The 16,480-nt window shown below is 45.3% G+C and overlaps 1 protein-coding gene across 1 annotated transcript in view; it reads right to left on the bottom strand.

Annotated features, from left to right (window-relative positions):
- Positions 1–16,480, bottom strand: part of Cfap43 (cilia and flagella associated protein 43) — an 84,214-nt gene that overhangs the window by 28,852 nt on the left and 38,882 nt on the right. The window contains exons 11-18 of the mRNA XM_057779909.1: positions 15,346–15,494; positions 11,372–11,475; positions 9,462–9,599; positions 8,132–8,304; positions 6,754–6,903; positions 4,778–4,908; positions 2,645–2,798; positions 470–556 (exon numbers count right to left, since the gene is read on the bottom strand). Of these exons, the coding sequence (XP_057635892.1) occupies positions 470–556; positions 2,645–2,798; positions 4,778–4,908; positions 6,754–6,903; positions 8,132–8,304; positions 9,462–9,599; positions 11,372–11,475; positions 15,346–15,494 (1,086 nt within the window). The remainder of the gene's footprint in view (positions 1–469; positions 557–2,644; positions 2,799–4,777; positions 4,909–6,753; positions 6,904–8,131; positions 8,305–9,461; positions 9,600–11,371; positions 11,476–15,345; positions 15,495–16,480) is intronic.

Here is a 16,480-nt window from a genome sequence, read left to right as displayed (position 1 = left end):
CCTCCTTGGTTTTGACTTTCCTGGATACTTTTGTTGGGTTTCTGGTATATATATACTTCTGGTTTTTTGAGACAGGGTTTATCTGTGTAGCCCTGGCCATCCTGGAACTCACTCTGGCTTAGGTGTGCATTTGCTTTTAGGAAAGTCATTTGTATAACGCAATGGACTGCAAGCAGTGTCTCACGTAATGTTCTAACTCTCCCCCTAGGTTTCTATAGAAACAGAATGCAGTGGGCACATCACAGAGTATTACTTCAAACCTGTTTCATGTTTTATAAATATCTTCTCGTGGGCTGAGTATGGTAGTGCACACCTTTAGTCCCAGCACTCAGGAGGCAGAGGTACGTGGATCTCTAGAGTTTGAGGCTATCCTGGTCTATGGAGCAAGTCCCAGAACAATCAGATCTATACAGAGAAACCATGTCTCAAACAAACAAACAAACAAACAAGCAAGCAAACAAACAAATACCTCTTTACTTTTTTGTTGGATCCAAGAAATTTCCTCGTCAGAATGGATGGCTAATTCCTCTTGTGATGAGTCCAAGCTCAGCTTTTTCTAAGAGAGATTGGAAGGAGACAGAAAGTTCTCACAAAGCGTCAAGTTCTTTTCTCACCCCACTTCACTGAACCCCTTTGCACTTGTCTCACTTAAAAAGAACCACAGACATGTGCCTGCCTAGATGCTTTAATCCTCACACCTCTGTCCCAAGGAAATAAAGATGTTTTAAAGACTGATTGTTGTGGAAATTACTTTGACTATGTAAAGATATGTTTCATTTGTTCATATTGCATTTGTTTAATGATGTAAGGATGGGTTGCATTTGTTTCACCTTGTCTGCCTAAGGCATCTGATTGGTCTAATAAAAAGCTAAATGACCAATAGATAGGCAGGAGGAAGGATAGGTGGGTCTAGTGGGCAGAGAGAATAAATAGAAGGAGGAATCTAAGATGGAGAAGAAGAGAGAAGAAAATGGGAAGAATGAGGGGATAATGCTCTTGTACTCTATAAAGATTTGTCACTTGTATTGGTTTAATAAAACGCTGTAGGCCAGTAGCCAGGCAGGAAGTATAGGCAGGGCAACCAGACTAGGAGAATTCTGGGAAAAGGAAAGGCTCTGTCTGCAGTCACCAGCCAGATGCAGAGGAAGCAAGATGAGAATGCTTCACTGAGTAAGGTATCAAGCCACGTGGCTAAACATAGATAAGAATTATGGGCTAATTTAAGTTGTAAAAGCTAGTTAATAATAATCCTGAGCTAATAGGTCAACCAGTTTAAAATTAATAAAAGCCTCTGTGTGTTTTGTTCCAACTGAATAGCTGCAGGACTGGGAGGCACAGAACTCTGTCAACAGCTACCAACCAGTCAGACAGAGACATCAGGAAAGATATACAGAAGAGTCCTGAGGCAAAAGGTAGAGAAAGAGAAACAGGTTTATTTACGTTAAAAAAGCTAGCCAGAAATGAGCCTGGGCTAGCCTGAGCATTCATAACTAAATAGTAAGTCTTTGTGTCATGATTTGCTGGTCTCCACACATCATATACCAAGCAACTTGTCCCCCTGTCCTGAGTTCTCTTGCCCCTCCTCTTTCTTATGGAGAGGCTAGCCCAGCGAACATTGTTTCCAGACCCTTCTTATTCTACTGTTCACTAGTCATCTGCTTGTGTGCTTATGTTTCCATCTCTCTGAGCTCCAGCAGCCCCATGGGAATATCAGGAAAAAAAAAAAGAAGTCTTCGCCATCATGGTGGTGTCTGTCCTAGGTCAACACTTTGTAGGCACCCAATCGTTATTTGTTGAACCCCTTTCTGCTCTGTTGTGATAGTTTTTCTTTTGTGGTGGGTTCATATATAAAAATGTAATAGGCAGAGGCAGGCCAGTCTCTGAGTTTGAGGCTAGCCTGCTATATAAGCGAGTTCCATAACAGTCAATGCTATACAATGAGACTTTGTCTTAGAAATAAAGACAAAAACAAGACAAACAAAAACCAACCAACCCATAACTGGCAATGAAAGTGTAAAAACCCCAAGCAATGCCCATTGCTTCAGAATGCCCAATCAGACTGTGTGAAGGTGTGCAGAGTTTGAGAGCAGACAATTATTTCAGGGGCTTCCTTAAGCTAGCTATATGATATTTTTATGTGAGCTCATCACAATAAAGTGATTTTTATTTAATTTGAAAAAGTATTTGTTGAAGAATCAAATAAGTATTTCTAGACAGACCCTTCTTAAATTATGAATATGATATGAAGTAGAGAGACTGCTTTGACCAAACACCAATATTGGTTAAAATTTTTTTTGAGAAAGCCCAGATCTTATAGTTTAAGTGAAATTTGAGATATAATATTTGTGATCCTTTTAAGAAAAGATGAGTTTTCTAACAGATGTAGCTTATATTCTAGTTGAAAAAACACTGGGTAAGAAGAAGTAGTAAGCCAGGTGGTGGTGGCGCACACCTTTAATCCCAGCACTCGGGAGGCAGAGGCAGGCGTATCTCTGTGAGTTCGAGGCCAGCCAGGTTTACAGAGCTAGTTCCAGGACAGCTAGTCCTGTTACACAGAGAAACCTTGTCTTAAACAAACAAACAAGAAAAAAAAACCTGAAAACTTCCATCTTATCTATAAAGAGGGAGAAAGTCAGCTAGCTACATCGGATTCTGTTGGCTCCTCTTCTTGCTTCACATCTTGGGAAACTCCTGATGTGACTAAATATTCATTTTCTTTTTCCACCGTTTTGCTCAGACTGGCTATCAGTTGTTGGCAGTGTTCAAAGATCTCATTTGCTAAGTTCGCTCCAAGCCGCCTAATGAGAGAGAGAGAGAGAGAGAGAGAGAGAGAGAGAGAGAGAGAGAGAGAACACAGATTCATACAATCAGTTTAAGATAATCACACTTAGCAGTGTTCTTCCCAGACAACTACAGAGAAACCTGGGGAGTTATCTATGGTGACTTTCAGTCACTGGGCCTCCATTTCTCAGAAGAGGATCCTTTCGTGGACCTGACCCTTCTTGGGTGGTCTCCCCTTATGTTGTCCTGTACCTTCACCCAAAATGGCCTTTGGCCACCGCACAGAAGAGCCACTGCTGTAACTGAGCCCCCAGAATGCACCAGGATTCATCATATACATGATCTCATTATTTGATTTGGCCCTCAGAGCCCAACCTGAAAGGTTATTTCCATGCCACGCACCAAGGCATCTTGAACTTCACACTTCTACCACTGGGAGGGCTTGGGGAAAGGCCTTCCTGGGCTACTTACTCCTCTGGTTAGGTTCTCTTGTTATCTAGGAAAGTGGGCCACCAGTTGAATTGCCTCCATTAAACTGCCTGCGAGCATGTCTCTGGGGCATTATCTTGATTGCTGAGGTAACAGGGCCCAGCATACAGTGAGCAGCACCATCCCTTGGTAGGGTGCTCTGTATACACAAGCTAGGGGAGGCAAGCAGTGTTGTTTAAGCTCCCGCCTTGGCTTCCCTCATTGATGGACTACAACTACGCAAGCGGAAATAAATCTTGTCTTCCCCAAGTTTCATCTGGTCGTAGCGTTTATCAGGGCAACAGAAAAGCAAAGTAGAACAGGAGTTGACACTCTGAGGCCGTTAGAGGGGATGACACCCGGATAGGGATTTCTAACGGCTTCACAGAAGCGCGGACCACCAACCTTGAGTGACACTGTTCTAGACAACTTAGAGCAGTGCTTCTCAGCCTTCTTAATGCTGTGAACCTTCAGAGAGTTCGTGTTGTGGTGACCCCAACCATAAAATGATTTTGTTATTGCTTCACAGTTGCAATTTTGCTATTGTTATGAATCATAGTGGAAATAATTGACATGCAGGGTACCTGGTATGTGACCCCCTCAAGGGGGCATGACCCATGGGTTGCAAACCACTGACTTAGAGGTTTCATTGAAGGCGTATGGGTCACAAGGCTCATAAGTCCTGGACCAAGGTTCCAAACAACTTTGTTTAGTGTGGGAGTTCAGGTGGCCTTCTTTTCTAAATAGAGCACCTACTCTTGCTGTGGCTGGAGACACTGTTTATTCATTGGCTGGAAAGGGCATGCCGTGACTTATTTGATGCAAATTTCTATTTTTTACTCAGGGTTTTCCTGTATGAAATGGATATGATGATGGCCATTTTCAAACAGGTCCTTGAGATAAGCAGCATCCCAAATGTTATGATACAAAATCCCCATGGAATTGAACCTTTCCACCATGTTACCAAGGAAAGCCAAGTTTTAAAGGTACGGTTGCCGAAGTAAGTGATGTCCCTCGGTGTCTCCCATGAGACAGCCTTTAAAGTCCAAGCTGTCTTTTGGGTGTCACATTGAAACACAGGTTGAATCAATTCCCGGAGATGGCCATAACTCCTCCTAGAACATCCTTTCAAATGCAACCAACCATCCAGAGGCCACACTCTGGACAGCTCCTGGGGAGAGGGGAGCTCTCACACTTAGGGCCATTGAGGCTACTAAGAGCCTTGGGGTCAAGTTCCTACAACAAGAAGTAGCTCCTATCCCTCAGAACTTGATCTCACCCATCCCAGTTCACACCTATCCTTCTAGATCCTTTTTTCAAAGACGATGGTTGTGGCCATGTTTCTTCCTCATCATCCTTCTGCACCCTGGGACTCCCACAAGGCTCCTACAGCAAGAGCGGGGGCGGGGGGTGCCCTCTCCTCCCGGATCTCTGCGTGTAACAGTCTATCTCTTGAGATACTGGTCTTCTGAGTTTAAAAGCACACACACCACAGCACACCGCATTGTTGCCTGTGCGCCATACGTACTTCCACTTGAGGTAGACGAGGGTGCCGTCATCTTTCCCATTCACCAGGATGTGCTGGCCATCCATGGACATTTTTATGTACTGGATCCCGTGCCCTTGGTGAGAATGACTCCGACACCGAGCAAACGTTTCCTCCATGGTTTTAGGGATAAAATGGAAAACTATAAACGCAATTCTCTAGCATTTTTTCCAACATCATATATACTTTTGCTAATGGGTAATTTCGTTGTACTTCTGATGACATTTTAGTCAGTACAGAGGCAGTTCTTGACAGAACACAGCACTTAAAATCTCTAGTTCACCCAACATTGATTTATTTTCCCACTACTTTGTGTAACGTGGAAGCACAGAGATCAGAACCAGTGGCTTAAACCAGGCAATCAGCCACTCCGTCAGCAAACTTGCTGAAGGCTATGGAGTTAGGGGAGGGACCTTAAGGGAACACAATTAGGATGCCTTCAAGAGTCAGAGGTCCATGGGCAGGCCTGTAGGCGGACTCAGACAAGGGGCTCGCTGCCCTCTTCTGCTCTTTCAGAAGGGATGAGGGCAGTGAAAACAAGCCAAGGCCCTCCAGGCCAGAGTGGCCTTGCAGCCGAGCACATCATTCCCAAAGCAGCTTCCCTCCCTTGAGTCCCCAGCAGGCAGGGAGCAGGTTCCCTAGCTTCACCACAGAGCACTGGGCATTCAGAGCCTCTCAGGAAGTTTCCAGGGAAAAGCTTAATAGTGGGAAACTGGGCAGGAGCCCTTCTGCAGTGCCTTGCCCATGCTCCGTGGGTGCCGTCTGGGGCTTCCTCCTTTAGAGGGGCAGGCTGACTGGAAAGACTCTTAAAAGTCATTAACGTGTTCAGTGAGTCAAGAAAAAAGAAAGAAATTGGGTCAGTTTTCCTAGGAAGCAGATTCCTCTTCCACGCGTTTTGTTTCTGCCTAAAATCCATGTGCATGCTCCATGCTGAGAAATGATTCCTATTTAATCACAGGTATGTGTGGGCCTGAGCACAGGAGTACGTGTGGGTGTGTTCACAGGAGTACGTGTGGGTATGAGCACGGGAGTATGTGTGTGCACAGGAGTACGTGTGGGTGTGTTCACAGGAGTATGTGTGGGCATGAGCACAGGAGTATGTGTGGGCATGTGCACAGGGGTGTGTGTGGGCATGTGCACAGGGGTGTGTGTGGGCATGTGCACAGGGGTGTGTGTGGGCATGTGCACAGGGGTGTGTGTGGGCATGTGCACAGGGGTGTGTGTGGGCATGTGCACAGGGGTGTGTGTGGGCATGTGCACAGGGGTGTGTGTGGGCATGTGCACAGGGGTGTGTGTGGGCATGTGCACAGGGGTGTGTGTGGGCATGTGCACAGGGGTGTGTGTGGGCATGTGCACAGGGGTGTGTGTGGGCATGTGCACAGGGGTGTGTGTGGGCATGTGCACAGGGGTGTGTGTGGGCATGTGCACAGGGGTGTGTGTGGGCATGTGCACAGGGGTGTGTGTGGGCATGAGCACGGGAGTAAGTGTGGGCATGTGCACAGGGGTGTGTGTGGGCATGAGCACGGGAGTAAGTGTGGGCATGTGCACAGGGGTGTGTGTGGGCATGTGCACAGGCATGCAGTTGCTCGTGGGGGCCAGGGCATAGGATACCCTGAGACAGAGTTATAGGCCCTTGAGAACCATTCAGTTCAGCTGCTGGAATCAAACTCAGGTCCTCTGGAAGAGAAAGTAGAACTTTTAAGTAGGGAGTCATTTATTTTTGTTTATGTGTACAAGTGTTTTGTCTGCATGTGTGTATGTATACCATATGTGTGTCCGGTGCCCACAGAAGTCAGAAGAGGGTGCCAGATCCCTTAGAACTGGTTGTGAGCCACTGAGTGGGTGTTAGAAACTGAGCCCAAGTCCTCTGCGAGAGCAACAAATACCTTTAGCCACTGTTTGGGTTCTAACACCGCCCCCCCCCCATCCCCTGATCAGATATTCTTTTTAAAATTTACCAGACTGAAAATATCTCGGACACAGAGAAATCCACATTTGGCTATTGTCAGGAGCCATAATCCATGTGAAGACATAGAGATCATTCCAGAGCCATACTGTTTGGTTTGGACTTTTTGGTGTGGCTTGAGTACGCAAACACCAACGTGATTCTGCCAATCAAAGCAAAGAACAACATATGGAAAAGATCAGGCCAGTGGCAACTTTGGTTTTGTAGCTGCGCGTTACATGAGGGATCGGGCTCGAGTCTGAGAATATGCTGTCCTTGGGAAGCGCCTATGTGGGAGAGAGCTGGCACCTGTGTTTGTACCATGTATTAATTACGTCTCTACAAAGAGAAGCTGATTTTGCTGGCCAAGGAGCATGTTTGTTTGTTTTGATCCTGGGATCAAACCCAGGCTCCTATGCATAATAAGCAAGTACTCTTAACCACAGAGCTACACCCCAGCCCAGCCAGTAATGGCTTCTTTATATGTAATTCTGCCACTGAGGATCCAAGCCTACACTGAGGGTCTTTGTTTTCAGCCATTACTTTTATATGCCATCATGCACAAATCAAAATGCAAGTTGTCCATGTCCTCACTCTGCGTCCCATGCATCCCTGTTTCCACCATCAAAAATGACCTTCCTTTTGTCTCAAATGTCCTTCTCAACTCCAGCCCATCACCCCTGTTCCACATCCCCTGATCGCCCTCCTTCCCTAGGGTGAACATGTTATTTTTCTGTATCCCAATCTGAATCATCCTTCAAAGTCCAACATAAATATTGCTTCGTCTACAGTAGTTTTCTTGAATCTTCTGTTACCACAAACCACCTCTTCTTTTTCTTAGTTTCTCCATCTAATCCCGGCTACACCGAGAGAAAAGAACTGAGAGAAGATAAAAAATAGTTTAGAGAAGCATGGGATAGAGTCTCCTCCCAGAGACCTGAAGACGGGCATCAGTGGGATGCTGAGTGCCAAAAGCAGCATGCCAGACACTGGGCTGTGAGGAGGGGATCCAGAATGGAGAAGTTTGGAGAGACGAAGGAACACGACAGATACATAGATTAACTATTTTGTGTGATTTTAGTTAGGGCCCAGGTGGAAAGCTTCACTGGAAAGTTTGCACCATGTGGCTGCTGGCATCTGTGACTTCAAGGCGCTAAACAAATACTCTGTCACCTGTATGTTTGTCTGACAAGAATGCTGTCTGTGGCGTAAGGGTGAGGTCACTCAGCTGTATTCGTGATGGGTTGACCAGTAACTCTCGTGCGGCTAACTGAAGGCGATGCTGGTACTATAACAGAGCCATTTGCTGGTCGAATCGGTCTGCCGAGGCAGCCAAGAGGGCCTTGTCTAATAAACGTGACCTCAGTCTTGATGGCGGGAGTCTGGCGTACCTTCTCGGGAATCAGATAGCTGCAGATGTACGGCACTTGGCTGCAGAAGCCATAGATCTTGTCGCCTTCAAAGCCGAGCACAGCGGAGGACAGAGGGTGCTCCACCTCGTACAGGAACTTGTGGATGACGTTGTCCTTCAGCCTTCCTCTTTCATCAGAGATGGCGCTAGGAACTAAGACAAGGGAGAAGAGGAGAGCGCCTAAGGGCCTGAGGTTTCACGCTGGAAATCCGTGGGGACAGTTATGAAATGCAAAATGAAAAATTTGAACGGTTGAGTAATAGGAAAAAGGTTACTTGGTGATTTAAGAAAATGTTAAAACAAGTGACCTCAATCAGAGCTACTTGACACTTGTAGCCAATAAATGACATGTCATAGCCTTTCATTTTAGAAATTATAAATTACAGCCAATAAATGATATGTCATAGCCTTCATTTCAGAAACTAGCTTAAAAACTAACATTAAAATAGACGCAATACCAGGATTCTTTTTTTTTCCTCGTTTTTCTTTTGTAAAGGTGTTACTGGCCTCAAACATGCAACAATCCTCCTGCCTCAGCCTCCTGAGTTCTGATTCTTCCCTCCTTCCCTTCTCCTTCCTTCCCCCACTTCCTTTTTTACTTGAGACAGGATCTCACTATGTGCTCTGGTTGGTCTCAAGTTTGCATACAGATCAGGCTGCGTTGGAATTCACAGAGATCTGCCTTGCCCTGCCTTCAAAGAGCTTGAATTAAAGGCTTGAACCACCATACCCGGCATTAGTTGTTTTTTTTTTTTTGCAGATTCTCAATTAAAACATGAAAGTATTTTGAGGTTTTTTTCTTATTTTCTGTAAGCCTATATTTGCAAAATTTCTAGTTAGATAAATTTGTCATCTGAGACAAAAAGAATATCTGTTAATCCAGAGAGCTAGTTTACCTACACTGTAAAGCATCTGAATTTAAATATGAATATTTTAAACTGCAAAACAAGAGCCACTGCAAAATGACAGATTAGCTTGGCTTGGCAGCTCATCTTGTTTCTTTTTTCTTAAAAAAAAAAAAAGAAAGAAAGAAAGAAAGAAAGAAAGAAAGAAAGAAAGGAAAAAAAATCTAATAAACATTCCTGAATCCTGAGCCCATCTCACACTGCTTAGACTGCCCCCGCCCCGCCCCCCAGTATTCATTTTTTAAGTTATTTAAACGAGGGCAGCCACCTCTTTGCCAGAACATTACCAAACCAAAAGAAACTAGAAAATCACCACAGCAGCACATCTGTGCCAGAAAGAGGGGCTGGAGGACTGGGGGCTGGGAGGCTGGGGGGCTGGGGGGCTGGGCTGCTTGTTTGTGTCACCTTGTGATAGCCTGGTAGGCAGGACGAAGTACTCCAGCCTGCTTCTTAGTTCTGGAAGTGGGGACAGCACCAGCACTTCCACCACGTCGGACACGGGGAGGGACACCGTGGATATCTGCAGAATGTCTTTGCTCGTCTCTGGAAGAAATGGGGCTCTGGTTGACTTTTTTTTTTTTTTTAGAATTACTTATTTATTTTATGTATATATGTTCTTGTCTGCATGTACATCAGCCAGAAAGAGGGCATTAGATCTCATGACAGTTATGAGATGGCTGTGAGCCACCATGTGGGTGCTGGGAATTGAACTCAGGACCTTTGGAAGAGTAAAGAGTAGACTGTTCTCTTAACCACTGAGCCATCTCTCCAGCCCCCATCTCTGGTTGACTTTAAAGGCTCTGGCATCATTCTCATTAAGATATAATTCTACTTTTCCCTAATTCTCAGCACGGTCTTTTGTTAATATTTAATATTTTACACACACACACCCCACGTTGTATTTTCCTGTGTCAAAACAGGGACACTATTCTTCACCCCATCTCTAGTAGCATATTTTATTAACTGATTTTTACAGTGATATTTAAGCAGGAGCTATGGGACATTTCTAAAGAACTGCTAGGGCGTTTTTCTGATTAGATGTCTGAATTGCATTTTCCAGCCAGGTGGGTTTAGACCTTCTTGTGCCCAACAGGGGTGTCTTCCCGAGTCTGCCATCTTTGCTCCTCTCATCTGCACCCTGTGTGCCCATGACCTGACTCTTTGGACAGATGTGCCAGCCAGTTCCAGGGCTCTTACAGTGGGCGACCTCACACACTGGCACTCTTGGCGTCACTACCTGTGTAGTGGAAATGCACCTGGTTCTGAGTTTGGTGCTCGGGACACCCTGCTCACCCTGGGCCATGCCTCATTTCCCTCTCGCCTGACACTGGACAGCGCGGCCAATTTCCTCCTCTCTGCAAGGCATGCAACAGTTTGTCTTCTGTCTTCCAGAACAAGACTGGGAGCATCTCAGAAGATTCAGCTGAATGACCTTATCTTAGATCTTCTCTCTCTCTCTCTCTCTCTCTCTCTCTCTCTCTCTCTCTCTCTCTCTCATTTATTTCCATCATCTCCCTTCATCTCCTGGCATTGCTGGGACACCAGGGTCAGCCTCGGGTCCCCTCTGTGATTCTGAACTCAAGACAGCAGACACACCACCAACCACTGCATTTCATCTCCTTGTATCTTTTTTGAAGCCTTTTCTCCTTCCTGCAAGAGGCCCCGCCTTCAGCCGGGGACTTTCCTTACTCTTGACAGTTTCCACATAATCTTTCAGTCTCTGTAAATTTACCACGTCATCTTGCCATGCACTGACTCCCTCATCTTGCCATGCACCGACTCCCTCCGCTTTCTCGTCCATTCCCTCCCTGACCCATCTGTCTGTCTTTCAGGATCCCTGCTGACCGAGTAACATGCAGGGGACTCCTGAGCCTGCCTAACTCACACTCGTCCGAATTTTCACCCCTTCTGTCTTCCTTGAGCTGTTTCTGGAAGGATGGTGCTGGCCCCTCACTGCTTGGGAAATTCTGGGTTTTCCTCTCTGCCTTCACATTCTGCTTGCGGTTTCAGTGAGAGGTGAGGAGGATTTCTGTTCCCAGCTTTTCCTCTCCTTATAATTTCAAAATGTCCAGACTAATTAATTCAGTACTAATTAATTCAGTAGCTGATATAAGACCATCAGTTACATACCAGACAACTCTAATATTCCAAATTTCTCTAAATACAATATGGGGATTTGACTTCTATTTGAAGTATTCTTTTTCAGAAAAGTATGACATATGTAATTGTTTTGCTATAATTAAGAATTTTAGCTTTGAATTCTTTGGCAAAAAGTGACCTAAAATTTAGACAAACAGGTGTGCTGTAGGGCATACCAGTGTATCCGAAAATCTTAAATGAGCTCGAGGGTCTGGCATCAATAACAAAGATGTTCCCTTCGACTGTACCAGCCAACAGGAAAACTCCTCGCTGGTCATAGCTAGGAGAGAAGAAATCCAATGTCAAGACCATACTTGCTTCATCAGCTGTGGGGGTTGGGGTGGTGGTGGTGAGCTTGCAGGATGCTGGACCACAGAAGCACCAAAGTGGCCACTCTTACAATGCGTGGCTTTTATTTATGTATTCATTTATTCTATGATGCTGGGGTGGGACTGAGGGACTTGTGCATCCAGGGCAGGCCATCTACCAGTAGGCTACATCCCCAGTCCTAGGGTTTGTGGTTTCTGATCTTATAAAAACCTACATTTATATGTTGAGGTAGTCATTCTCCTCTGAGCCAATGCTACCCCAAATTTAACGTACAAATACACAACCAAGAAGACTCAGGAGGGCTGGAGATGTAGCTCAGTGGTAGAGGGCTTGACTAGCACACATGAGGCCTAGGGTTCACACTTCAGCACAGAAACAAAGCCAAACTAACGTCCAGTCAACCAAAACATGCTCAGGAAAAACAGGCAGGTGTTACATGGTAAATTGGTAGAATGCATTGGCAGAGGTTTGCTAGTGATGGGTGTGACATTTCAGTACCTTACAACTGCCACATGGATGAAGGGGAAGAACATATTGAAACATTTCTACAACTTTCTCTAAATAAAAAAAAATGGAACAATATGAATCGGAGAAGGAAAAAAAAGAAAAGGTCTGGGAAAGAGGCAGCCCACACAAGAAGACATAATTCAGAAGAGCAGGGGACAAAGAGGGAAGTCACTCCGGCTTCTCTGTGCTGGAGCCCACAGAGACCAGCAGGGACAGTTTAGACTTCATGAATAAACTGGTTTCATCTCGGAGAGACAAGGTACATTCATCACATGCAAAGTAATATATGCCAAACATTCAAATGGATTAAAGCATAGAAATCACCTAATCATCTCAATGACACAGAAAAAGGCTTTGGCAAAGTTCAGCGTCCTCTCATAATAAAGGCCTAACAAGTCCAAGTAACTCAAGGAATGTATACGCATATAATAAAGACTACATATGACAAACCCATAGTCCAAATTCTAAAATCCGGGGAACATTGAGAACATTTCTACTAGTACCTGGAAAGCGAAAAGGATGCCAACCCCCGCCCCCACTCTATATAATGCAATTCCAAAAGTCTTAGGACAATAAGACAAGAGAATAAAATAAAAGGGGTACAACTAGGAAATGAGAAAATCAAAATATCCTCTTTGCAAGTGACATGATAGTATACTTAAACGATCCTGTGGACTCTACCAGAAAACTCTTTGATTAGGTAACACTTTTAGCTAAGTAGCAATATAAAATCTACATAAAAATCCAGGAGCTTTTATGTATACCAATAAAAAATGCTGAAAAAGAAATATGGAAAAATATCCCATTCACAACAGATTTTAAAAAGAAACCCTAAGAATAAACCTAAGCATGGAGGTGACAGACCTCTGCAATGAAAACTTTACACACCCTGAAGAAAGACACTGAGACATTACAAGATGGAAGACCGTTCATGTTCATGCACAGGGATCAGGGTTCTGACAACATCTTCAGGTGTGACACAATCCTCGTCAAAATGTGACTTTCTTCACAGAACTAGAAAAAAAATCTTAAAATTCGTATAAAAACATGAAAGATCCATGGATTCAAATAGTCATTTTCAAATACATTTTTGAGAGAGTATTCCACGTCCTTAGATATCAGGGAACTGCAACGAAGACTTCTTTGAGATTCTACCTCATCCCAGTTGGTATGGCTATCATCAAGAGAACAAAAGCAAGCAAGGATGCAGGGACTCAGCAGCCCCTGTTTGTTGGGAGTAGAACTCTAAACTTGTGTAGCCACAATGGAAGTAAGTACGGAGGAGGCTTCTAAAAAAACTAAGAGCCGAAATAATATACGACCAAGTCTTGTATAGTAGTTTCCCTGGAGAGAGTCACATCTTCCACCTTGAAAGAAAACTTCTGAAAACCCTGGGTGTGGAAAGGGGTGTTTGAGCGTTTGAAATAACAAGATACTTTAGACTGGATGTTTCCAGGTGGGTGAAACAGGGTCACCTAAGGGAGGGTGAAACTTTCTGGACTACAGCAAAATTTGTTAGGTTAAGGGAACAAATAACTCAAAACAGCTTCAGGAAGTCCCTGAAACTGACCAGGTTCACTTGGTCCCTCCCTTCCAAAGCACATACAAGCAAGCAGTAAGTCCTACTGAGAGACTGGATCAAGCTGAGCCGCCCACAGGCTCAGCCTAGTCCCAGCAGCTGAAGGAAACAGACCAGCTGAGGTGCTTAAAAGACAAGGAGGCCAGGCGAGCTGCCTGGAAAAGGCTCAGACCATCTGAGCCGCCCACAAAGGATACTCTCCATCCTGTTAAGCTTCCTACAAGCTGGGCCCCAGGTTTCCAGCTTTTGCGAGCTTTGGTGATGTAGTCTTTGAATCATTTCTGCTTCCTATAACTAACCCTCATCCATAGTCCTGTAAGAAATGCTGCTGGTTGGGTTTTTGCTTGTTTGTGTCGTCAACTTGACACAAGCCAGGGCCATCTGGGAAGAGAGAACTCAACTGAGGAAATGACAGTATCAGACTGGTCTGTGGGGGCATTTTCTCGATTAATGATTTGTGCGGGAGGGCCAAATCCACTGTGGGTGGCGTTAATACAGGGCAGATAATTCAAAGCTGTATAAGATAGCAGACAGAGCAAGCCAGCGAGTAGCATTTCCCCACTGACTCTGTTTTACCTCCTGCTTCTATTTTCAGTAAAGAAAAAGTAGAAAGAAAAAGAGGAAACAATAATGGTAACAAAACATGACACCATGACATCTTTAAGAAAATGGGTGTAACTGGAAACTCTTACGTTAAACTAAATAGGCCAGACTCAGAAAAACAAATACCACATGCTTCATCTCATAAACAGATTCTAGATTTTAGAGTTATGTGTGTGTGATGAAACTAGAAGGGGCCATTAGAGGGAAGAGGGAATCCTAAGGAGGGGAGGAAAAGGAGGAGATAATAAAACATGAAAGCAGAAAATGGATCTTGAGGGACAGCAAAAGGGGGATGGGAAACGGAGCAGAACACAGGTGGTGAACGACAATCAAGTCTGAAAAAGTTAGCACAAATCTCATTACTCTCCATAATAATGTAAAAAACAGTAGAAATACCTTTGAGAATATTGCTTCAAAGGATTTGGAGTAATTTAAACGTCCATGAGGGTACTACTGTTTGAGAAAATGATGAGGCATGCATGTATAACGGGGCTCCACGCCACCAGACAGAAGAATGAGGCTGGCCTTTGATGTGGATGCTGAACATTCCCCAGTGGGGCTGGGGAGACAGCTCAGGTGATAAAGTGCTTGTCCCTCAAGCATGAAGACCAGAGTTCGAGCCCAGAACCTGCCTGACAGAAAGCTGTAGTGGCCTCTGTATATGATCTCAGGGCCAAGCCACCTAGCCTAGCCCAATCAGTGAGTTCCAGGCCCAGTGAGAGAACCCATCCCCCCCATCCCAAACAAGGTGGATGGCATCCGAGGAAATACCTAAGGTTGGCCTCTGGCCAGCATGCTTGCTTGCACACGCGCCCTCACACAAGAGCACACACTCCAGCCTCTCTCATTATTTGGCGACCATGTAAGTGAACAGAAATACTGATCTTCATGCTTATTTGCGGATAAAAATGTCTTTGTGAAGAGCGACATCGGAACCCGGTAATAGGCTGCTCCTGGGAGCGAGCTGCGTGTGAGGCACTGTCTACTATACGTGATTTGTACTTTCCAAACGCTGAACCGAGTAACGTTCAAAATAAATGAAATGTGTGGAACTGAGAAAGCAAGGCTGCATCGCTGGAGCCCCGGTCCAGAGCTGCCTGATATGAGCGTGGTCGCGAAGGAGATGCTTACATCAAGATCTTCACCGGTGACTCGGAGAGGAAGAGCCTGTGAATCACCCGAGGGGCCTCCACGTTGTGGACGTCCAGGAAGTATAGATAGCCATCCACTGTCCCCACAACAGCCGACGCGGAGGAAGGGGAGCATGCTAGAGTAGTTGCCTGTTTAAGATAAACCCCAGAGAATGAGGCCTGCCCCACGTCAAGGCACGTACCAGGCGGGGATGTGACTCAGGTCTGTAGCGCCAGCTCTTAGCGTGCCCCAGGCCCTCCGTTTCATCCTCCGCCCTGCCCCACCCCACCTCAAATGCTTAGAATTTTTGAAGAGCTTGAAAGCTTGCAATGGTACTTATTTCTTTTCAGAAAGTCAGCATTCCTGAATCCGACTAACTGCGTAAGCAACCACGGGAATATCTCGGAGGTATTTTTTGCTAAAACTAGAATGATGGAACCTAAAGAGAAAACTAAGCTGTGGGGTCATAGGGAAACACGGGGTCCCTAGTGTCTCGGAAACATGGTGTCCTCTTAAAGACTCTAAGTTCATATACAGAAGGATGCAGAATTGGACTCAGAAACCCAAGGACATTTGTATTTGGTTTGAGAAAGAAAAAAAGAGGGCAAGCCAGCCGGGAATTTGTCGGCTGCTGTGAGGGCAAAGACAAAGAAGATCGAGAAGATCGAGTTGGGGACAGGCTGGTGACAGTGTCCAGATGACTCTCGGAACAGAGCTGTCTTCTAACCAAGCGAGGTTTTTTTTTTTTTTTTTTTGCGTGAGTTTGTGGGTGCAGTGTGTGTGAGAGAGTTCACATACATCTGTACATGTGTGCATGTGCAGACCAAAGATGGTCATTAGCTTTCTTCCTCGATTGCTCTCCACCTTATACACCGAGGCAGGGTCTCTGGCTTGAACCCAGAACTTGCTGACTCAGCTCGTCCAGCCTGCCAGCTTGCTCCACTGGGGCCATTTGTGCCTCCCACACACCGGGAGCACAAGTGCCCATCACACCTGCACAGCATTTATATAGGTACTGGAGGTTCTGGTTCTTGTGCCCACACAGCAGGCATCTTAACTCCCGTGCCTCTACCCCTCCTTCCCCTGGCATGTGCCTTTAGGGGCACCTGATGTGGGAAGGTCATGTGTCTATCTG

The sequence above is a fragment of the Chionomys nivalis genome, chromosome 8 (assembly GCF_950005125.1).
Source record: "Chionomys nivalis chromosome 8, mChiNiv1.1, whole genome shotgun sequence".
NCBI lineage: Eukaryota > Metazoa > Chordata > Mammalia > Rodentia > Cricetidae > Chionomys > Chionomys nivalis.
This window is presented reverse-complemented; position numbering and strand designations above follow the sequence as displayed.